This window comes from Marmota flaviventris, chromosome 13, assembly GCF_047511675.1.
Source record: "Marmota flaviventris isolate mMarFla1 chromosome 13, mMarFla1.hap1, whole genome shotgun sequence".
Taxonomy (NCBI): Eukaryota; Metazoa; Chordata; class Mammalia; order Rodentia; family Sciuridae; genus Marmota; species Marmota flaviventris.
The window spans coordinates 66402168-66427675 of NC_092510.1; the positions used below are offsets into that span (position 1 = coordinate 66402168).

Below are 25508 nucleotides of genomic sequence, written 5' to 3' on the forward strand. Positions count from 1 at the left end.
TTGACATTAGAAATGATAGAACAAAACGAATGCCTACTTGATTTGTTATATCTGAAAGTTCTTTCAGTATTGTGAATTTCTTTCTTAAATGTTTGATATGCTTAACATTGAAATTTCTACCAGGAAGTCAATATTGTGACTTTGGCAGTTTTTAGTTTGTTTGGTTTTTTGTTTTTTGGAGTTTTTGTGTGTGTGTGTGTGTACGCGCGCGCACGCTACTGGAGAACGAACCCAAGGCCTTGTACTTGCTAGGCAAACCACTGAACTATAGCCCCTGTCCTAGATTTAAATTTTTTAAAATTACTTGTGCCTTTTTTGGGGTGGTAGTGCTGGGATCGAACATAGGACCCCATGCATGCCAAGCAGGTGTTCTGCTCCTGGGCTACACCCCCAGCCCTACTTGTGCTTTTGAAAGAAAATTTCTTTGTCATACTCATTTTTTTGACAGATGGCCAGAGTGGTTGGAGGTGCCCTACCTGTCAGAATGTGTCTGCACATGTTCCTAATACCTATACTTGTTTCTGTGGTAAGTTTGCATACATTACAGAGTCTTTCACTTCATTTATTGTATCTCAGTGTGCTGTCTAGGAGAGGTAATCTGGTGGGCTTGTCTTAGAAGTTATTAGTAAGACTCTAAAGCTGTGAGACTCTGTAAGGACCTTACTAATGTGGTTCATCTCCCAGCTAGAGTCATGAGCTTTTGTGCTCTCAGCAGGCTGTTCTGGAGATAGGCTTATGATGCCAATCAGGCTTATGTCACTTCAGAATTGTGGTCCAGGTCTCCTTGGTCTTAGCTTAAGACAAGAGCTGACCATCTGGCAGAGGCAGTATCAATATGTGCTCCCGCTCATAACCAACTGCGACAGCTTTAACATTCCAGATTTGAACAGCATGAGTAAAGAGCTAGTATTTTATATTTATTCAAAAATAAGTCATTTTTTCTTCATATAATAATTTTTTTATAAACCAGCCTTACAAACTCATATGTTTACATCTTCCTTCTTTTTGGGATATTCCTATTTTTTAATAGCTCAGTTTTCCTATGTATTAGAAATCCTATGTAATTATAATCCTGATGCCCATTCCTGCTACTAGCTTATTTCCATCTTATTCCTGACATGTCTTCCCCCCGCCCCTGATTTTTTTGGGGGGTGTGTGTGCTGAGGATTGAATCCAGGACCTTGTGCTATGTGAGGCAAGCATTCTACCAATTGAGCTAAATCCCCAGCCCCTTCCTGCTGATTTGTAATGACTAACCTCTCCATATAGTCAATTTTTCAGATTTTGTTTCTTAACTATTTTATCTCCCTCCTTGAACCATGCATTTTTCCTCTTATCTCTGTTGTCTTGCTGGAACTATATTCAAAAGTCATCAGTTGACCCCCTTTGGGCAATATCAATGGCTGATTTATAAATTCTTAATCTTTTGGACAGTACACACCCTTGACGTGTTTACCATATGACCAGCTCTTCTGTTTGTTTCTGCATGCTCTCATTTTTCTAACCAATTTACTCATATCACTCCTTTCCCATTACTTAACTAAAAGCTTTCACCAAGAGTCAATCATTGACCATCTACTATCTTCTCAATTCCTTGGTGAACTCACTGACGATCAAGAATGTTCTTCCTCCTCTTTAAATTCTCATCCACTGCCAGGCATGCTGGCACACACCTATAACTAAGCAGCTCAGGAGGCTGAGACAGGAGGATCGCAAGTTCAAAGCCAGCCTCAGCAACTTAGAGAGGCCCTAAGTTAGCGAGACTTTGTCTTAAAAAAATTTTAAAAAGGGCTAGGGATGTGGCTCAGTGTTTAAGTGCCCCTGGGTTTAATCCCTAGAACTAAAAATAGTTTTAAAAAATAAATTCTCATCCACTTGCTAATCAGGGTGTGATCCCCAATCCCCTCTTCCAGTAAATAGGAATCTATAATGAGTGCGATAGAAAGGAAAAGGTAAACATTTTAAAGGTAAGCAGGAATGAACAGCAATAGGAAAGGGAAGAACTCAAACATAAAGTTTCATGCTTTTAGAAATGGTGATATCAGGGAAAAGGGTGGATCAAGAGAATCAGTAGGGACAATGAATTCAGGTTAGAAATACTGAGTTGGGTGAATGTGCAGAATATCTAGTAAAGAATGTCTAATAGGCAGGTAGGAATATATTCAAAAAAAGATAAAGACTTAGGATGAAAGTTGCAATTGAGAGGAGTAGGTAAGACCCTACTGGAAAAAAAGGATAAGGAATAAGGAAAGAGTATAATACAGAATCCTGGCAGGGAAAAGACAACTATCACTGTGACTCAGGCAGAAGTGGTGGAGGCATCAAAAGATGTTAGGGCCAAACTGGAGCACTATATTGGAACAAGAAAACACAGCTGCAGCTTTCCTGATACCCTGTCGTGAGATTTTAGCAGATAGTGAGACAAGAGCAGGAGTAGGAGGAGAGATAGGAGAGAGTAACTAAGGAAGAATTGACAAGACTTGGTGACTAATTACAATGTGGAAAGAAAAAGAGGAATTAATAATGACTAGTTTTTGAGTGTTACTCTGACATTGATGCTGTCATTGATCAAAATAAGGAACACTGAAGAGGGAGAGCCTTTTTTTTAAATTTTTTTTAAGTTATATATAACAATAGAATCTATTTTGACATAATTATAAAAGCATAGAATATAATCTTGCTCTAATTCAGACTCCATTACCTCTCTTTTCCCTTCCTGAGGGAGAGGCTTTAGAAAGAAGATCTGAACTCTGGCTGTAGATAAGTCAGTTATATGTGACTGAAATCCTAAGCAGAGGTGTTCAGCAGGTGGCTAGACATGTGAGACTGAAATTGAAGATTCAAGGCAAGGCAGAAAATGTAGATTTGTGAATCACTTGGACTTTGCATTATTGAATCTCTCAATATGAATAAAATTTCTAAAAGAGACCATATAGAGAGAAAAGGTGAGAGCATGGAGTGGAGCTGGCTGCCATTTCATGTCTAAATTACCCAAGTGAGGATGAATTCTTCAAGGACAAGGAGGAGTCTTGTAACTTGGATTTTGTTCTTCCCTGCCTCTGTTAAGTCTGAAGAAGATGCTCAGTAAAGATTTGATTATAAAATTATAATGCTTTTTATGCCTATTTTATAGCTTTAGAATAGGTGAGAATTTATGTCCTTTCCATCTTATGGCCTCATCCCCTTTTCCCCAATTCTCTTTCCTTATTTCTTTTATTTTCTACCTATTTATTTTTGTGGCACTGGGTATTGAGCCCAGGGCCTTACGCATGCTAGGCAGGTGCTATACCACTGAGTTACATAACCAGCCCACTAGCCCGCTTTTCCTGTTTCTTTCTAATCCTTACCATAGATTTTCTAGGAGCCCATTTACAGGATGTTTATCTAGCAGATATTTATCTGAGATTAAATGTGCTCATTAATCAAATGAAAATAGCACTTTCATAAGTAAAAATGACTTTATTTCTGCCAGGCGCAGTGGCGCACACCTGCAATCATAACAACCCAGGAGGCTGAGGCAGGAGGATCACAAGTTCAAAGTCAGTATCAGCAGCTTAGTGAGACCATGTCTCAAAATAAAACATACAAAAGGACTGGGGATGTTGCTCAGTGGTTAAGCACCCCTGAGTTCAATCCCTGGTACCAAAAAACACCTTTTTCTCTTTCCTATGTAAGCTGGAATTTAAGATTCAGTGGAGCTTTTGATGAATAGCATTACATTTCTTTTTATTGTAGGATGTGAAATAATGAATTTGTTGAACTAATGAAAACCACACTTGAAGTTTCATGCTTTCTAGCTATTCTGTACTATTTCATTAAAGTTGAGAATATGGTTGAAATCTGTAGCATTGACTCTCTGATCTGATGTATTTTAGGCAAAGTAAAGAATCCTGAATGGAGCAGAAATGAAATTCCACATAGTTGTGGTGAGGTTTGTAGAAAGAAACAGCCTGGCCAGGACTGCCCACATTCCTGTAACCTGTAAGTTGGAATACTAGACCTCTGGAGATTCCTGGTGTACGTGCCTTGCTATTAGCTATAAAGTACACATACCTGGTTAATATGTAATAGATCAGGGGAAGGGTGATATGGTACCATTTACTTAGCACTTACTGTGCACTGGGCATTCTACATAAGGTAATTTGTTCAATTTTTAACATAGCTCAGTGATGTGTAGATATGTGTCATCTCCACTTTACAGATGAGGTTTAGAAAGGCCAAGCCTCTTGCCCAACATCGCAATGTTAGGACATGGTAGAACTATAATTTTCAAAGCCAATGATCCTTCCACAGCATTGCACCATTTCTAAAAAGACATGAGAATCAGATATTTTATCTCCTAGCAATATCTAATATCCAGGTCCAAGAGAGAATGCATATGACAGCCTTTGGTCTGAGGAAAGATAATTGCATAGCATCTTGTCTGACAGTATTTTTATGATATAAATACTTTCTATACAATAAATAGCCAGGGTTAAGATGTACCAAATCAGCCTCTTTAAAAAAAAAAAATTGGTCATAGAGAAAGAATTGATCAGTTTCAAATAAATGTCTGTGGACTGCTTTGACCCCAGACAAAGATTTAAATCTGCGTTTGAATCAAATATTTACATGACCTCAGACAAATTATTTCTCTAAGCCTGGATTTCTGCATTTGTAAAATAATAATGATTTGAATAATAGTACTTAACTCACAGGGTTCTGTGGAAAAATAAATAAATAAATGAGCCGGGTGGTATAGTGCACACCTGTAATCCCAGAGGCTCGGGAGGCTGAGGCAGGAGGGTTGCAAGTTCAAAGCCAGCCTCAGCAAAAGTTAAGCACTAAGCAACTCAGTGAGATCCTGTCTCTAAATAAAATACAAAATAGGGCTGGGGATGTAGATTGGTGGTTGAGTGCCCCTGAGTTCAATACCCCGCTCCCAAAAAAGTGATACAGATCAGATAGTCAACACCATGTCTGAAAGGAAGGATGCTCTAAAACACATTGTTTTGCAGCTTTGCAAATTCCACACTTGATTTGGAAATTGTCTTTTTATTGCAGTCAGGACCTCAAATGTTGATGAAACCCATTCCCCAACAGCACTTTCTTGATCTCAAAGAAAGTTTGAAGTTTCTCTTTTTTATCCTTATCAAGACTTCAAAGCCACAACTGACCCCTTTCTCTATTTGGGGTTGCATAGGTAGTAAAATTCCCTCAAACAATTGTTCTCAACCCTAGCTACATATTAAAATTACTTAGGGAACATTTTAAAACACAATTAACTCAGTCTCTATCTTCCAGCAATCGAATCAGAACCTATAAGGTTGGGTCCTGAACCTCTGTAGTTTTAAAAGCTCTCCAGGTAATTCCAGTATATAGTTAGCACTGTAAACCCTGCTGTAAAGGTTAAGAAACTTAGTTCAGCTTTTGGCAATATTTGAAATTACCACACCTGACCTGTGGTTTGTCTCATTAAAAGTTGATTAAATTCTTTTGCCTGACAGGGTTGTGACATACCATGTGAAATATTACTTTTGAATAAATTATAATCTTCTTTAAAGACATGCTTAAACTAAAGTTTCCTGTGGGTGCTATCAAAGTGGTCACTTTTGAAAACTAGGTGCTTATTCCTGGATTGTTACCAATGTTTAAACCTTATTTAAAAGGTACCAGAAAGATTGGAGATGTAGCTCAGTGGTAGAGTGCTTGCCTAACATTTGCAATGCCCTGGGTTCAATCTATAGCACCAAAAAAAACAAACAAACAAAAAAAAAACAGAGCTGGTGAGTCATGTATAAAACCAAAAATTCCAGCCAGACTACTTTGTAGGCACATCTGGTTTGTTTTGCACAAAATTCTGTTACCCATGCAATTAATTAGACTGGCCTCAGATTGGCTTTTAATTCTCAAAGGATTATACTTTAGCATCACTTAGAATGCCCTATTTCACCAAAAATGTTATAGAAGTTCCCCAAATGTTGTAAGTAGTGGTATTTCTGAACCATTGTATAATTTACCAGGATATCTGCTTTGAAAAAGGCAATATTTATTTGAATGTACAAATTCCATTTTGCAATTTTTTCTGTTGGCCTCTATAATGTAGTTCCTATAAAAAGCATTCTGTTCAGAGTTCTAATTCTGACCTGTAGTATATCACTAAGCTCAATCTTTTCCATGACCCCTGGTCCCTTCCTTCTCTCCCTTTTTTGCTTACCAGGGTCCACCCCCTTATAGCAATCTTTTTTTCATTCTTCCCATTTTTTGCCCACTGCCTAGTGATCATTTCAGTAGTTGATGAGAAAATGTCTATGCTTGTCACGGACCTAGTGGAGCTGAGCTCTGTCACATTGCTCAGATTGTCATCCTACCTGGCACCTGAAAGGCACAATTGTGTGTGTGTGTGTGTGTGTAGTACTGAGTATTGAATTCAGAAGCTTGTGCATGTTAGTCAAGTATTCTACTACTGAGGTATTTTTATCCCTACCCACTGCTGTAAATGGGCCAAGGCCATATTTGAAAATATCATCTTTGACTATCAGACCCAAATAAAACTAGTATTTTGACTTGGGCTTTACTTTTCCAGTTAAATGTTCTAAAACGATAATGCAGTTAATATTTTCTACATAAAAGTATGGTTGGTTTTCTTTAGGGAAATAACTTAGACATAATAGTAGGTTTATTTTTTGCCATGTTCACAATAGGACCCAGTTATATTGCTTTGTTTTGGTTTGGGCACAAAGTATGGTTTGTTCATTGAAGGCTTTGTTTTTCAGTCTCTGTCATCCTGGTCCCTGCCCACCCTGTCCTGCTTTTATGACTAAAACGTGCGAATGTGGACGTACCAGGTAAAGTTAGAATAGCACTGTTTCCACATCTGTGATTTACTTGTGAATTTCTAAAATAAAAATTAGTAAATATAATTAAATGGTAAGTGTAAAGAAAAAAAATCATCTCTTGGTATCCATAGACGATTGATTCTAGGACCCCCGAGGGTAAAAATCCACAAATGCTTAAGTCATTTTTATAAAGTGATGGGGTAATTGCATATAACTTATATACAATCTCCCATGTACTTTAAATCATCTCTGTATTATATTGCCTAAGACAATATAAATGCTGTAGAAATAGTTGTTACACTATATTGTTTAAGAAATAATTACAAGAAAAAAGACCATACATGTTCAGTATAGACACAATTTTTTTTTAATATTTTTTATTTGCTCTTGATTGAATCTGTGGATACAGAACTCACAAAGGGAGAACAGTAGTACTTTTTTATAAATAATAATTTCCTGTGATGCTCCTGATCCTGCTTTGAAATCTTATATAAGTAATTAAGAAATTGTATGCACAGTGAGATTGTAAGATTACCTATTCAGGTGAAATGCCAATGGGACAGGGATTTTTATTAACCTTTCTAATGGGTGACAGAACCAGGAATTGAACCCAGGCCTGCTAAGATCATGGACTCATCATTATTGCATTATTGCATCATGAATTCATCATTATTGCAAGGATCATTGATAACTGTGGAGTGTCTCTGAGGCCCAGGAAGATGTTAAAATGATTTCTGAACCTTGAAACAAGATGGGATCATGCAGATTTCAGTGATTTGCGTTTGTAGTAGTGTGGCCTAAAAGACATGAGAGAGTTCTGAGTCAGAAGATCAAATCTGTGCTTTACTACTTACTGGCTATTGATTCTAAGAAAGTTGTTTGATCTCACTGAGACTCACTTTTCTCATTATAAAGTAGAAATAAGGGACTCGGGTTGTGGCTCAGTAGTAGAGCGCTCACCTAGCACATGCAAGGTGCTTGGTTCAATCCTCAACACCACATAAAAATAAAAAAATAAAGGTATTGTGTCCAACTATAACATATATATATATATATTAGAAATAATAAATAGTTGAAGGGTTGAAATTAACCATGGTGCTAGGCACATGGTAGCATAATAGGCCAGTGGTAGCCATTATACTGAGCACTGCATTTTGATCATTTATGTACATAACAATGACTTTTGTTTTCTTTTTTGGTTTATGTTGTGTTTTATTTAACTGTAATCAAAATAAATGCATGGAACATGCGCATACATACCCACACAAATTCAATTTGAATTCAATAATGACTTTTTAAACAAAATATATATTTGAAATGGGAGGGGTAAAATTAAACTCTTCTTGCAGGAGAATAGACTAAACTATCATCTGGAAAGACACCTGAAGACAATATCTAAAAGCCATTAAGTCTTGCACATGCTAGGCAAGGGCTCTACTAAGCTACATCCCCAATCTGGGTGTTAATTAAAACAAAGTTAGAATTGGCTTATCCACCCTAAATCAAAATCTTGTCTGTCATGTTTATATTTATATAAGTATTATATCAGAATGAAATGCCAGGGTGCTGGGCCCCATGAAAATGCCATTGTGCTTTAATTCTCAATACATCAAATCTGAGTACATTAGTATTATGTTTTCTTCGTACCCTATCTGTACGGTATTATGGGAGCCCCAAGCAGAGCTAGGATTAGAATTTGAATCTTCTCCCCTCTCATCCTGGAGCTCTTTCTACTCCTGCATGCTCCATCATGGAACTCAGATAAAATTACATAGAATGAGTTCTTAGGAATAACCTTTAATTCCTCACTGATTAGAAAATAGAGAGAAAAGAAGCCTGGGTAATAAGAAAGAAAAAGTGAAGAAGAAGAAGAGGGTAATAAAAGAAATAAGAACTGGAGGAAGGAGATATATAGAAAAGCCAAACACAGTGACACATGCTTGTAATTCCATCCCAGCTACTCAAGAGGCTAAAGCAGGAATATTACAAGTTTGAGACCAGCCTGGGCACTTAATGAGACTTGTCTCAGAATAAATTAAAAGGACTGATGTTGTAGCTCAGTGGTAGAGCCTAGCTTGTGCAAGGTCCTGGGTCAGTCCCTAGTACTACAAAAAAGAAATGAAAGAAGGCGGGAGGGAGGGAGGGAGGAAGGGAGAAAAAAGAACTGGGGCGACAGGGTCAATAAACAGGTTTAGTAGGTTTTGGGGGAGAGGTTTGGGCTTCAGTGTTAGTTTAACTGTATAGCAGGAACCTTTAGACTGATGTTGTCTTTGTTATCTACTACTGTCTTTGCAGGCACACAGTTCGCTGTGGTCAGGCTGTCTCAGTCCACTGTTCTAACCCATGTGAGAATATTTTGAATTGTGGGCAGCACCATTGTGCTGAGCTGTGCCATGGGGGTCAATGCCAGCCTTGCCGGATTATATTGAACCAGGGTAAGTGGTATGCACATCAGCTAGGAAAGCTTTTGATTTTTTTTCTGGAATTATATGGCATGTGAATTATATTGCAGTAAAACTGTGTTATAAAAAAACAATGTGGAAGGAGGGTCAAGGGGAAGCAGAGAAAAACCAAATCCATAATGAAGTATCTATTTGCACTTTCAAGAATGTTTAAAATAAAAAATAAAAGACTAGTGATCAAATGTTGGCAAGTGTAGGTAACTAGAGTTTTCATGTATTGCTGGCAGATATATAAAATGAGAAAACCACTTTGGACAATTTCTTATAAAATTAAACCTGTAACCAGCCATCCCTTTTTGCTGTTTTCATAACTAAGTCACAAAAAGACTTGTATGGGATTATGGGAGTTGGGGGACAGGGGGTGTTGTTTTTTGCAGTATTAGGGATTGAATCCAGGGTCTTGCACTTGCTAGGCAAGGGCTCTACTAAGCTACATCCCCAGCTTAGTAGATCCCCATTAATATGTTTTTAATAAGAACCCCAAACTAGAAACAACAGCCAAATGTCCATTTATGGAAGAAGGAATGGATAAATTATGGTATTTTCTTCTTCTTTTTTTTTTTTTTTTTTTTGTTGTTGTTGTTGTGTTGTTGCTGCCTAGGCTATCCTTGAACTCCCAGGCTCAATCAACCCTACCTCAGCTTCCCCAGTAGCTAGGACTACTGATACAAGCCATAGTGCCCAGCTAAGGCCTTTTTAGTCTTGATGCAGTTTGGGCTTTTACTCAGGTCTTTTTTTTGTACAAATTTGTATCCTAGTTGAAGTCTTAAACCCAGTTGAAGTCTTTTTGTCTGCATTAAATAAGGAAATATTTTGGTCACACGTAAAGCTTATCTTCTGTAGTGCTAATTCTTTTCAGATTCCCTTCATTCAGCCTTATTTAGAGATGTGTTAAGCATTCCTTCTGGATGTTCATTCATGTGTTTTGAAAATGCTGAACAGATTACAACTGACAACAGAGTTCTTCCTCAGGACTGTTTTTGGCTCCCTAACACAACTTGTGACAACTTGTGCCCAAGTATGACAAAGCTTTTTAGTATTTTACTCAGGTTATTTTCTGATTGTCCAGGAGCTCCATTTTATTTTTATTGTCACAGTTTTCTGACCCTTAACTTTTTTTTTTTTTTTTTTTTTTGAGAGAGAATTTTAATATTTATTTTTTAGTTTTCGGCGGACACAACATCTTTGTTTTGTATGTGGTGCTGAGGATCGAACCCAGGCCACACGCATGCCAGGCGAGTACACTACCGCTTGAGGCACATCCCCAGCTCCTGAATCTTAACTCTTTATTTACAGTTGTTTGTTCATTACCTCTGAAAAAAGTTTCTGTTCTGTTGGAGCATAAACTTAGCAAAGGAAACATTGCTCTCCGATACTCCTATTTGCCTAGGGTTTATTTACTAATTCATTGATTCCACAAATATTGTTTCCTACATCTATATTAAATTTTTGGGGGGGTGAATGAATGAATTTTAGAATGGGATTAAGTTGCACATTACTTAATTCAAGATGAAATGTATATTTTATCTAGATTATGTCTTCAGTGACTTGAGGCTTTCCTTTTCCCAGGTCTCAGTAGAAGTTTTTAGTTCTGTTTAGTATACAATTTTATTTTAGAAATGTTATTTCTAATGTTTTATTAGAAGCATTCTATTTTATTTCTTATTTCATATATATAAAAAATAAAAAGGACTGGGTATGTAGCTCAGTGGTAGAGTATACCTGGATTCAATTCATAGTACCATTGGGAGACAAAAGACTTGATGTTTTTATAATGTTACATTTATTCTGATAGATTTTGTGTACAGTAGGTATCTAAATTGCCCTTGGAAGAAGGAAAATATCATTAGATCTGCAGAATTTCAGTTTAGTTTCTACTATTCTGATCACCATTTATTATAAAGGATATACTTGCATAGGTTAATTTATAAGATAAATTTTCACTATAAAATAAAAGTATAAAGGGGCAGGAAAATTATGTATGTAAATTGATACATATTTATGTATCAGAAACATTTCTGCAAAGAGTATCAAATAGCTCAGTGATAGAACACTGGACTAGCATATGTGAAAGACCCTAGGTTGGATCCCTAAAAAGTCTTGAATTCTTTGAAATTTTTCACTCAGTGTATTCAAATTTAACAGAGAAATATATGGATTATTAAGGATCTAATACTATTGTGATAATTTTTTCTTTAAAAAAAATTGAAGTATCAGGGACCTTTTTTTCAAGCATTTTATGTAAAACCCAGAATTTAAAGTATCATATCTATACTGTTTGTGTTGAGATGAGGATGGGTATCAACCCCTCTACCACTACTACTAGCTAAGCTCATCTATCTCCTATGACAGTACCCCATGGAGCTTCACAGTCTGGCTTTAGGGGCCAGGTAGTCTTTAAATTTGAGAGTTGCTTCACTCTGATGTTGTTTTTAGGGTGTGCTACAGAGGCACTATGAGACTGACAGAGCCTAACGAAGCCTTTTTTTTTAAACTATTAGGTGGGACTTTGAGCTCCTGTACAAAGCACATTAATTTCTGAATCAGGCCTGATCAGCACTTATGAAAAACATTTTTTTGTTTTCTTGTAGATTATTTGAAATATTTTAAGAGCATCTATAGGTTATTAATCTGTTGTTTTTGAAATTGTGTCCTCAAGTATGCTACTGTGGCAGCACCTCCAGAGATGTGTTATGTGGAACAGACATAGGAAAGTCTGATGGATTTGGGGACTTTGGCTGTTTAAAGATATGTGGCAAGTAAGGTTTTACATTTTCTTCTATTAGAATAAAACTGAATTTTATGCAACAATTATGTAATAATCTGTTCTTTTTCTTAACAGGGACTTGAAATGTGGGAGCCATACCTGTTCTCAAGTGTGCCATCCTCAACCCTGCCAGCCTTGCCCACGGCTCCCCCATCTGGTGCGCTGTTGCCCTTGTGGCCAAACCCCTCTCAGCCAATTGCTAGAACTCGGAAGTAGCGGACGGAAAACATGCATGGACCCTGTTCCTTCATGTGGAAAAGTGTGTGGCAAGCCTCTGCCTTGTGGTTCCTCAGGTAACTAATTTGTATAAAGTTGTCATCTGGGTACAGTCAAATACAACTCTGATCCCAGCAACTTGGAAGACTGAGGCAGGAGGATCAAGAGTTTGAAGCCAGCCTGGGAAATTCAGCAAAACCCTGTCTCAAAAAATAAAAAGTATTGAGCATATAGCTCACTGGTAGAGTGCCCCTGGGTTCAGTCTCCAGTACCAAAAACAAAACATTTTTATTATGTGGCAGCAATGACATTTTAGCGAAGTAGTATTAAAAACCAGTTATCAGTGTTCTTTTAAATATTATTTTCAAATTTGTGTAGGTACTCTGTCTTTACACTTACATTTGTCCAAGTGATCTCTCCAATTCAGGTATTTTTATTGTCAATTCTGGACAACTGATGAGATACTGATATGTACAATAAAATTTCAGCCTCTTAGACCATTCATAGAATGTCACTTTCTATAATAGCTAGTTACCCATGTAACTAAGGGTAAATTTAAATTATAACAATGTAATGTTCAGTTTGTAATATATATAGATACATATAACAATAGCATAAAAAGGGAGAAGAAGAATGAAGCTTTATAGGAGTAGAGCATCTGTATCTCACTGGAATTAAATCCAAAATAGATTCTGATGAGGTGATTATGATAAGATTTAGAGCAACCATTAAGAAAATAGCTCAAGCCAGGCAGAGTGGTGCACACCTGTATCTCAGCAACTCAAGAGGCTGAGGGAAGAGGGTTGCAAGATCGAGGCCAGCTTCAGCAACTTAGCAAGATCCTGTCTCAAAATAAAAAATAATATATTGGACAAATTAGTCCTAATTTTATCATCTCTAATTTCTATATATTAAAGAGGTCACTAGTGTAAAAAGTAAACAAATAAAAAGAGCTGGCAATATAGCTCAGTGGTAAAGTGCCCATGGGCTTTAACACACACACACACACACACACACACACACACACACACTGGCCACCGAAAAAAAGATACAGTGAGGCTGACCATTAAAGGATGGAGATAGTACATTATGTAAACAGTAACCATAAGAAAGAGACTAAGGGGATATAATTTAGTGGTAGAACACTTGCTTAACATGCCTAAGGCCCTAGGTTCAACCCTTAGTACCAATAAAAAAAAAAAAGAAAAGAAAGAAATAAGGGTTGGAGGGTACAGCTCATAGTTAGAGTATTTGCTTAGCATATTTGAGGCCCTGAGTTTAATCCCCAGCACTACAAAAAAAGAGAGACTCTGGGTGATCTCCAAGAGGTCCTTGAAAGAGGATTTGTTCAAAATCTTGTTTAGTTCAGTTAATGCAGGCCACTCATTGCCAGATGTTCACAGTATTTAAATCGGTGAGATTATGGATTATGGCTTCTGAGTTATCTCTGATTCATTCCCCAGATAACTTCCAGAGTGTTTCATTCATCCATGGCTACACTTTTAAGGGGATCTGAATCTAATCTGCAGACTTGGGGTTTAAGGGCTTAACAAGAGTCAGAACTTTTTTTCCTTTCATGAAGTACTGTGGATGGAACCTAGGGGTGCTATACCACTTAACTAGATCACCAAGCCTTTTTATTTTTTTTAAGTTTATTTTCTTTTCCCAGCCCTTTCTATTTTGATTTTGAGACAGTGTCTCACTAAATTGTTGAGACTAGCCCCCAACTTGTGGTCCTCCTGCCTCAACCTCTGAGTGCTTGGGATTACAGGTGAGGACCCCCATGCCCAGCTGAAAAATCTATTCTTTGCTAGTGTGGTGGCGCACACCTGTAATCCCAGCAGTTCAGGAGACAAGCTGGAGGATCACGAGTTCAAAGCCAGTCTCAGAGTGAGGCCCTAAGCAACTCAGCAAGACCCTGTTTCTAAATAAAATATTTAAAAAGAACTGAGGGTTCTTTTTAAATATTTTATTTTAAAATAGGGTTTCTGGGGTTGTGGCTCAGTGGTACAGAGATCGCCTAACACATGCTAGGTGCTGGGTTCGATCCTCAGCACCACATAAAATAAATAAGTAAAATTAAGATATTGTGTCCAACCAGAACTAAAAAAAAAGTATTAAAAGGGGGGTGGGGGGCACTGGGGATGTGGCCTTATGGTTAAACACCTCTGGGTTCAATCCCTGGTACACCTCTCCCCCACAAAAAAAAAGTTTAAAAAAAAAATTATTCTTTGACAGGCAAAGCAGCATGCATGTCAGAGTATATTCCAGTGACTTATGATAGACCCTGTCCTCCTCTGTAAAGACCCAACCTACCAGATGATGGGAAAATAAGGGAAGAAGCATTGACTACATCCTTCCCTGGACTCTGAATGTGGAATTGCAGGAATAGAGATGTGCCGCAGTCTGGCTGGGCACAATCAGGAGCCACTTGTCAAAAGAAACTAACTTTATTTTTAGAACCACACAGGCCAAACAAAACAGCCTCTCAGGAAAAACCCTCAGAGCCTCAACTGCCACCACCGGCTTTCCAGAAGCCTCTCTCTCCCCCACAAGCTTCTCTCCACCTCACACAATCCTCCTGCTCTTGAAGCCGATTGGCTGGGTCATGTGGGCGGAGCCAAAAAAGTCCTCCAATGAGCAGCTCCGTGGTCTGAAAGGGCAGGGAAACAGCCCAATGAGCATCACTGCAGAGGAGCCAATCAGCTAGATGTTGCTGGGGCCGCTGTGAGCCAATCATCAGCCGGCAGCTGGAAGTTTGCTGGGGCCCCTTCGGCTGTGGCTCTCAACATCTCCCCCTCTCTGTTTAAACAAAAAGCATGTGGCTTAGGGACCGTGCCTGCCTTAGGTTGTCCAATAGTACATATGGTCCTTACCCGTTAGGTTGGTACCATTGCAATTGGATCTTACCCGTCATTGACTACCGGTCCAATATACAGCCACACCTGTGGAGAGGTCTTTGTACCAGCGGGGGGGGTGAGGTTCTTTGCCTCACCTCTGTTGGCCCCCAAATTTTAGCTGGACAATCATGACAAACACAAGGGAGGAAGATACACCAAGCCAATTGACGGCTCCCTTTGGAAAAATTGTACCACCGATGACACCATCAGCAAAAATACCCCAACACTACCACAAGTCGCTGCACCAACAGATAGTTCACAATGCACACAGGTGAGTTCACAATGTGTCCAGGCAAGTTCTGCAAGCAGTTCAGTGATGGCTATTGCAGAAGCTGTAGATTGGTTTTATCCTTGACTTCACCAGCACTGGGATGAAGATAGGAATTCTGGCAATAATGGCTAAAGAAAAAATTATGTAACATTACAGAAGGCACCAAAAGAAAACAATTCTCTTAACAATTTACATTATCTTTAAGAGAATTATTAAATATAATGAAAAGGAAAGGTGAAAGTAAACAAACAGATCTGCCAACCTTCTTTTTTGTTTACATATTAAAACAATCCTCAACAGTTGTCCACCCAATCCAAACCAAACCATATAAATCACGTGAAAAAAAAAATATTTGGATCCATATTATCATGAGCGTTCATCATATATGATATATGGACATACGTACATTCAAACATATAACACAAAACACAAGTGTGCACACATAATATAATACATACAACACATAACATTATAGTAAACGCCTTATAACTTTTTACAGGTGAAATCTCCATTGCAATGTTTAAAAACTCTATAGTCAAAAAATAGAACTGATCAGCAAAACATTAACCTAGGTCTGTATGAGCTCAAAAGACAAAATAGAACTTCATGATATGGCAAAGGGCAATAATAAAATAGATATTGAAAAAAGCATCCTTGTTCTGTTGCAGATGTAAGAATAGCCAAACTGGAGTTTTGGATATCAGTTGTTATGGATTTGAGCCAAATCATCTTCTTTTTGGTCTGTAGAAATCGCTTTAGTTAATCTTTCTGGAATCCAAATCGGCTGCTATTCTCCCTGTGGAAACACATAAACAGACCGCCGACTCCAGACAATCACTGGGTCAGGACCTTGGTTAATCTCTCTGGAATCCAAATCGGCTGCTGTTCTCCCTGTGGAAACACACAAACAGACCCCCGACTCCAGACAATTACTGGGTCAGGACCTTTCCATTGTCCTGTTAGAATATCCTTCCAAAGTACCTTGGGCTTATGTACATTTTTTGGACACATATGCCTTTCCGCAGCACTAAGTCCTGATGAATCCAAATTTAAAAAGTTTAGAGTAAAAAGGGTTATTTTAAGTTTATCTTTGGGGAATATATACCCCTTCCCAATTCCTTCTTTTTGCTTTAATAAGTACATTTTAATAGTTTGATGAGCTCTTTCAACTATGCCTTGTCCCTGTGGATTGTATGGGATTCCTGTTATATGAGTAATGCCAAATGTTGAGCAAAATTGTTTAAAAGAGGTAGAAGTATAACCAGGGGCATTATCTGTTTTTAACTGTTTTGGAACACCCACAGTGGCAAAATTTTGTAAGCAATGAGCTATAACATCTTTAGTTTTTTCTCCGGCATGAAGGGAGCCCATCAAAAATCCAGAAGAAGTATCAACTGTAACATGCAAATATTTTAATTTTCCAAATTCTGGCAAGTGTGTGACGTCCATCTGCCAAATATGGTTAGGTATCAATCCTCTAGGATTGACTCCAAGATTAACTTGTGGTAAAAAGGTCACACAATTTTGACATTATTTTATTATTTGTCTAGCTTGTTCCTTAGTTATTTTAAAACGCTTTTGTAAAGTATTAGCATTGACATGGAACCTTTTATGAAAATTTATAGCTTCTTCTAGTGTAGAGAAAATATGTATGTCATGTGTAGTTTTATCTGCTAAATCATTGCCCAAACTAAGGGCTCCAGGCAATCCTGTATGTGCCCTGATATGTCCTATAAAGAATGGATCTTTTCTGTCCCAGATTAGACTTTGTATAGTGGAAAACAAAGAGAAAACAGTAGAAGAAGGGGAAATCCTACCAGCATCTTCAAGAGATACTATAGCATTAACTACATACTGACTATCAGAAAATAAATTAAATACAGAATCTTTAAACATCACAAAAGCTTGTAAAACTGCATTAAGCTCTACCTTTTGAGCTGATTGTTTAGGTAGTAAAAATGTAAAAGTTTGATCAGGGCTAACTACTGCTGCTGTACCATTATTTGACCCATCAGTGAATATATTTGGAGCATTCATGATAGGTGTTTTTCTTGTCATTTTTGGAAAAATTACAGGATGCAATGACCAAAAAGACAATAAAGGATTAGATGGTAAGTGGTTATCAAATGAAACATTAGATTTGCACATGATTATTGCCCAAGTATTTAGCTCATTAGCTAACTCATCAATTTGATTCATAGTATATGGAGTAATAATTTTATTGGGAGAAATTCCAAACACTCCCTTTGCTGCTTTTATTCCTTTGAGTATTAATTGTCCTACAGCCTCAGGATACCTAGTAAGAATAGTGTTAGGAGAATAAGATAAATGTATCCATAATAATGGACCTTCTTGCCAAAATACTCCTGTAGGAATATTTTTTGTTGGTAGTACAATAAATAATAAAGGCAAACTTATATCAATTCTATCCAAATGCATATTTTCCATATATGTTTCAATGATTTTTAATGCCTTTCTTGCTTCAGGCGTTAACATTCGGGGTGAATTTGGATCTGATGGACCTTTTAGGATATCAAATAAAGGTCCCAACTCTCCTGTTGGTATACCTAAATAAGGCCTTATCCAATTTATGTCTCCTAATAACTTTTGAAAGTCATTAAGTGATTTGAGTTGATCTACTCGTATTTGAATTTTTGGTGGACGGACCATGGTTGAGGATAATAGAACTCCTAAATAATTAATTGGAAAATTTAATTGTACTTTATCTATTGCTATCTCTAGATTATAATTTTTTAATAAGTTTGTAAGTGTGGCATAACATTCTAGCAATGTGTTTTTATCTTTGTGTGCTAATAATACATCATCCATATAGTGAAATATTTGTAGTTCAGGATTTTGATTTCTAAGTGGCTGGATTACTTTGTTAACATAAATTTGACACATAGTTGGGCTGTTAGCCATCCCTTGAGGGAGTACTTTCCATTCATATCTCTGATCAGGACCTTCATGATTCAGTGCAGGGATAGTAAATGCAAAACGTGGACTATCCTCAGGATGAATTGGAATTGAAAAAAAACAATCTTTAATATTTATAACTAAAACATACCAGGTTTTTGCAAAGCAGACAATTGAGGAATCCCTGATTGAGCAGGTCCCATAATAACCATCTCATTATTAATGGCTCTTAAATCTTGCAATCATCTCCATTTACCAGATTTCTTTTTGATGACAAAAATGGGAGTATTATGGGGAGATACAGAAGGTTGTATATGTCCTTCTGCTAATTGTTGTTTGACCAGGTCATGGGCTGCTTGTATCTTTTCTTTAGTCAGGGGCCACTGAGGAACCCATACTGGTCTTTCTGATTTCCAAGTAATTTTTATTGTCTCAGTGGCCCTTTCTGAAAATCCAACCCATGTCTGTCTGTTCCTTGATCTATTTGTATTGGTGCCGCTATACCTTGTTCTTGTTTTTCTAATCTTTTTCCTTTCCTAAAACCTTGTCTAGTCATAATAGTGGGTGCATTTTGGTTGATGTTATTTGTTAATGTCAAACCTAATTGATCTAGGACATCTCGTCCCCATAAATTTACGGGAAGATGATCCAATACATATGGCTGTATAGTTCCTTCACATCCTTCAGGATCCTTCCAATCTAATACCATTGCACTTCTATGGGGATTAGTTGCCACTCCTAGGCCTCGAAGCGTTTGAGTGGCTTGTTGTAATGGCCAATGTTTTGGCCATTCTTGACGAGAGATGATGCTAAGGTCTGCACCTGTATCCGGTAGCCCATTAAATTCATGTCCTTGAATATTTAGTTTTAGCATGGGGCGAGAATCTAAATTTAAAGAAAGCATACCCCAATCTACACCTGTGGAGCCTAATCCCTTGGAACCTCTTTCTACAGTACGACTGGAAAATTTATCATGTAGGCTGGGTATTATTAGTAACTGTGCTATTCTATCTCCTGGTGAAATTACTGATATACCCTTTGGAGAACTGGCTATAATTTTTATTTCACCTTCATAATCGGGATCAATTACCCCAGGACTTATCATAAGTCCTTTTAGAGTAGAAGAGCTGCGTCCCAATAATAAGCCTACTGTTCCTTTGGGAAGAGGTCCTTTCACCCCTGTGGGAATGATTTGAACTCCCATCTCTGGAGTTAGTACTGCTCTGGCGGAGGCGCAGATGTACAACCCTGCGCTCCCTCTGGTTTGTCTGATGAGGGATCTGATGGACAATGTGTCCTGGGCACTACCCTGATGGGGTTGCTGGGTTCCTCCAGTGCTCCGTATATTTGTGGTTTTGGGCCCCGGAGCATTGGGCCCCCCTGTCCATTTTTTGGCAATGGAGCCCGATGCCTTTCTCCACGATATCGTGGATAAACACCTGGTCCTTGTTCGTTTTTTGATAATGGAGTACCCTCTATGGTGGTTTGAGAACGGCATTCATTAGCCCAATGTCTCCCTCTACGGCATCGTGGGCAAATACCTGGTATTCTACTCCTTTGATACCTAGTTTTGTTAAACCCTCCTCCAATGGGGCAATTCCTTTTAAAATGTCCTGTTTGTTCACAATTGTAGCATGTTCTTGGCCTGGCATCTAAAGCCTGTTTTACTGCAGATGCCACAATTTGCCCTTGTTCATTAATGTCTCTGGCATCTAAAGCCTGTTTTACTGCAGCTGCCACGACTTGCTCTTGTTCATTAATGTCTCTACATAATTTAATATATGTGTTTAAATCTTCATATTTCCATGGTCTAATGATATCTCTGCACCAACGATTCGCTTGCTCATAAGCCAGGTGTTTTAGTAATGGCATTGCTTGTTCTGTATTCCCAAAAACTCTGGTAGCTGTTTGAATAAGCCTATCTACAAATTCAGCATAAGGTTCATTAGCTCCTTGTATTACCTTAGATAATTGACCTTGTAAACCTCCATGTCCTTGTAAAGTCTTCCATGCCTTAATTGCATCTACAGCAATTTGTGCATATACACCAGGATCATATGCAATTTGTTGCTGCTGATCCTCATAAGGTCCCTTTCCTAACAACATATCTAGATTTTTCTGAGGATAACCAGCTGCTGTATTTCGCCTAGCCGTCTCCTTGCAAAATTCCTCATTGGCAACCTTCCATAACAGGTATTGTCCTCCATTTAGCACAGCTTTACACATATTAGCCCAATCTGCTGGCGTCATGTTCAAGTTGTTAATGGATTCGACCATGCTTACAGTGAAGGGTGCTTGAGGACCATAGGTTGTTACAGCCTCTTTTAGCTGCTTCACTGTTTTGAAATTTAAAACTTGGTAAAATCGCTGCCCTCCTGCCTCAAATACAGGGCATGTTAATATTTGAGATCTTGTCTCAGGATCCCAACTATCAACTGCGGGGGTTGGGGACCTCCCAGCATATGGAGGTGGCCTTGTTAGTTGGACACTTACGTCCTCTGGTGATAGAAAGGTGTTAGTAGCAGTCTCCTGTAGAGGTGGTGCTGTTGGTTGGACACTTACACCCTCTGGTGATAGAAAGGTGTTAGTAGCAGTCTCCTGTTGTAACTTTCCCCCTGATGGCTTTTTCTGTTTTACACTTTCTTTCTCTGTCTGACTAACTTGAGAGGCCTTCTCTTTTACTTGAATCTTTTCCTCTGTCTGACTAGCTTGAGAGGCCTTCTCTTTTACTTGAATCTTTTCCTCTGACTAGCTTGAGAGGCCTTCTCTTTTACTTGAATCATTATGTCTTCTCCTTCCTCTACCATTGTCTGAACTGAAGGCTTTGGACTAAGCAAACAAGATATGAACGTCCATTACTATATTTGGGAGTATGAAAATGAGTAAATGCAATTTTAATTCCAGCTCTTTTCGTTTTTATTAAAGATTTCATTCATACCTGTGAAAAGCTGTGCCATGAAGGAGACTGTGGCCCATGCTCTCGCACATCAGTTATTTCCTGTCGATGCTCTTTCAGAACAAAGGTAAATCCTAAACAATGCTAGAGTTGTTGTTGTTGTTGTTTGATTTATTTTGTTTATTCTAATTAGCTATATATGACAGCAGAATGCAATTCAATTCATATTACACAAATACAGCACAGTTTTTCATGTCTTTGGTTGAACATTGGGGATGTGGCCTGATGGTTAAAAAAAGTTGTTATCAGTGCCTTTTAAAATGGTGATTATGGGCTGGGGTTGTGGCTCAGTGGCCGAGCAGTTGCCTACACATATGAGGCACTGGGTTCGATCCTCAGCACCACATAAAAAAAAAATAAACAAAATAAAGATATTGTGTCCATGTATAACAAAAAAAAGTATGTATATATTAAAATGGTGATTATGGGGGCTGGGGCTGTAGCTCAGCAGCAGAGCACTTGCCTCGTATGCGTGAGGCACTGGGTTCAATCCTCAGTACCACATAAAAATAAATAAAGATATTGTGTCCACCTAAAATAAAATATATATATATATATATATATATATATATATATATATAAAGCAAATAAAATATAAAGGTATTGTGTCCATCTACAACTACAAAAAAATTAAAAACAAAAAAATTGTGATTATGGGAGGGGAGGAACCAAAATAACCTTGATTTTATTTGTTTCATACTATATACGAATCTTTAAATCCAGCCAATGTATACTGATACATACTATGACTAGGATAGGTGTGAGGGGATTGCAGAACTCAAGGCTTAAAGGCACATAGCTGTATTAGGTATAATTATGAAAAGAGGAACAATAGCACTGTCTCAAGGAGTTAGCCAACTAAGCCAGAAGTGGTGGCTCACACCTGTGATCCCAGCAGCTCTGGAGGCTGAGGCAGGAGGATCATAAGTTCAAAGCCAGTCTCAGCAACTGAGCAAGGCACTAAGCAACTCAGTGAGACCCTGTCTATAAATAAAATACAAAAAAAGGCTGGGATTTGGCTTAGTGGTTAAATGCCCCTGAGTTCAATCCCTGGTACCAAAAAAAAAAAAAAGGAATTAGCCAACTAAGAAGTTAGAGGAGCCAGATATGGTGGTGCACACCTATAACTGCACTCACTTGGGAGACTGGGGCAGGAGGATTGCAAGTTTGAGGCTAGCTTCAATAATTTAGCAATACTGTGTCTTATAGTAAAATTAAAAGGGGGTTTAGAGGGTGGAGGAGTAATTCATTGGTAAAGTGCCCTTGGCTTCAGACCTTTGTACCAAAAAAAGTTAGAGGGGACATAGTCCACAAGACTGTCCTCACTTCTAACCCACTTCAAGAATTTAGACAACTGCTAAAGTAGAACATTGACCACTCATTCCTGATATCAATTTCTGATGCAACTGCAAGTTCATTGATCCATAAGACCTCCTTCAAGGCTTTTAATTTGTTAGGATGACTCACTGAACTCACTGAAAACTACTATATTCATGGTTGTGGTTTTATTACAAGGAAAAGGATACAGATTAAAATCAGCCAAAGGTAGAAACCTGTAGGGTAGAGTCCAAGAAAGTACCATATGTGGAGCTTCTTTTCCCTCTTCCCTTGGAGTCAGAACAGTGTTACTTTCTCAGCATCAATGTATGATAGTATGCATGGAATATTGCCAACAAGGGAAGGTCACCCAAGCCTATGTGTTTAAGAGTTTTTATTGGGTCTCGTGGTTGATTACCTACATGGAAAGTCTTAGTCTCCAGTCTCTCCAGAAGTGACCCAAAGCTCCCAGCCTATTCAGTGTGGCCAGCCTACTCCTAAATCATATTATGAGACTCTCCAGTGACCTAAGGCCATAGGAAAATAATGACACTCCTGTTGAACATGGCATCCCATTAGGCTTAGAGATACCTCTCTTTGGGTAAGGGTAATTCTTTACTGTACCACCCTTGTATAAATTTCTACTTTCTTTCCAGGGTTGTTATAATTTGACTTTGTCTTATAAAAGGAGCATCTTAACATTTTGGAGTTAGACTCTAGTGCCCCTTTCTATGTCTGAAGAAGGAATCTTTCCTGTGGAAGACTTTTGGTGAAATACACTAAGTGATGATCTGTCCTGCTGTTTGATCTACTAGTCATTTCAGGGCATATTAGCAACTGTGCCAGTAGATCACAAGCTGGGGTGGAAACAATATTCTGAATAATTGGTTCTGTTTGTTAATACAGCCAAGGTCGGGGTAACAACTGACTTGCAAATGAGTCTGAGGATGTAGTCCACAAATTGGAAGCTACAGTTTAGTGTAGGTAATCTTTAGAATAAAAGGGGAGAAAAAAGATAAAAATAGTATATATTAGTATGACAAAAAAGCATGTGTGCCCTTTTTTTTTTCCTGAAAGAATTCACAGTATAAATTGAGAAGTATAGGTACTTTGAATGTCAATTGTAGGACCACTTTTGACTTTGTTAGTACCAGATTAAAATCTGTCCAAATTGGGGGTGTGGTAGAACTACTCAGTGGTAGAACATGTGCTTTAATACACATGAGGCTCTGGGTTCAGTTCCTAACACACTCACACACAAAAAGGCTGTGAGATGCTGTAATTTAGTAATCATCAATTTAGTCATACCCAGAGGTGCTCTTTGTAAACAAGGATTATAAGCAGAGTTGAGACATGTAAGCTAGAAATAGCTGCTGATAATTTGCTTCTCTCTCTCCAACAAACCTACCCTTTGCTCTCTTGCTTCTCATTCACTCTCTAATGTCATGCCATCTACAGCAGTGAGTATGTTCTTGGAAAGATTTGTGTAAATTGAATTTTTGCAAATACGTCTTTTCTGTAATTCCTGAAGAAACTCGCCATCAATATAATTCTGTTGAATCATTAAGGACAAGTTAACGTCACCTTAAAAAACTGATAATCATCATGAAACATCTTTTGGAATGGGATGGGCTTTTCCACAGAATTGAGTTTTCCAGATAAATAAACCCTTTTTTTTTTAAAGTTTCAAAATTGTTTTATTTTCATCATTTTGACAGGGAGTCTTTGAGAAATGTATGCTTATCCTAGTACTATTACTACTACTTTTTTTTTTTAATATTTTGTTTTGGTTGTAATTGGACACAATACCTTTTTAAAATTTTTATGTGGTACTGAGGATCGAACCCACTGCCCCAGATGTGCTAGGCAAGCTCTCTACCACTGAGTCATAACCCCAGCCCCTATCCTAGTACTTCTTAATAAAGAATGTTGTATTTAAGTTTTTACTGGTAATTCATTTGCATGGATTTAGGGAGCTCTGCCTTCCCCTGTGTCTTGAGGTCCTACTCCAGCATATAATTGCAGGAGCATTTACTTAAATAGTTTCATGAGTTACTGTTGTTTTATATCTCTAGAGGGCATATGGGGAGCTTTTCATATCGTTGATTCCAGCCAGCCCTTTTTTTTTTTTTAATCTTAAATGTTTATTTTCTAACCAAGAACCTTCAATTTCTTAGACCTCTTCACATCTGTTAACAATTCTAATAGCTGCCTTTTTAAATCAGTCATTATTGTTAAGAAGGAACGTTTTTATTATTTTGCTTGTATCTTGAGTACATGACCATCTATAAGTTACATCAAAACCAAATTCCAATGTAGCTGCTGGGCAGCCAGCCAGGCTCATTTTACCCCAAGTAAAATGCTCCCTATACAGCTTCACCATATGTTATATTCAGAATCATGTCTCTGCAAATTACATATGATAAATCCTTGGAGCCACTCAGATATAATTAAAACCACAGTAATAAAACTTTAAAGACCAAAGATGTACCATTTTCTACTTTGCTACAGTTCAGTAACATTGCGAGGAGTGCTCTTGAGGGTCTAGAGCTGTTTGCCCCTACTATAAATGGCACCAAACTATAACCTATTTTCAGTTCTATGTCTGCTCTTTGTATCTGCACCATTGTCAGATGACAACTCCTCTTTGCTTTGCATACCTTTAGCAGCCCCTTTTTCATTCAGACTTTATAATTCCTAACCTGCTGTGAGTTTGGAGAACAGGGCACAATTATTAGAATTGTATTTGCATGAAAAGTCATTAAACAGGAGGTCCTGTTGTAAGTAAAGCACATTAATTTGTTGGCTATTGTGGTATACAACTGTTGTCTCCGCTATATAAGAGGCTGAGTGAGGCAAGAGGCTTGTAAGTTCTAAAGATGAAG

General features: G+C 37.9%; 1 protein-coding gene across 5 annotated transcripts in view; it reads left to right on the forward strand.

The window, feature by feature from the left end:
- The window catches only part of Nfx1 (nuclear transcription factor, X-box binding 1), a 79405-nt gene that overhangs the window by 14542 nt on the left and 39355 nt on the right, over window positions 1-25508 (forward strand). For all 5 annotated transcript variants that reach the window (XR_011704127.1, XR_011704126.1, XR_011704128.1 and 2 more), the window contains 7 exons: window positions 449-526; window positions 3876-3981; window positions 6756-6827; window positions 9114-9253; window positions 11940-12039; window positions 12123-12340; window positions 21276-21373. Coding sequence is in view for 2 of the 5 variants with exons in the window: in XM_027930936.3 (XP_027786737.1) it covers window positions 449-526; window positions 3876-3981; window positions 6756-6827; window positions 9114-9253; window positions 11940-12039; window positions 12123-12340; window positions 21276-21373 (812 nt within the window). In the remaining 3 variants the exon portion in view is untranslated. The remainder of the gene's footprint in view (window positions 1-448; window positions 527-3875; window positions 3982-6755; window positions 6828-9113; window positions 9254-11939; window positions 12040-12122; window positions 12341-21275; window positions 21374-25508) is intronic.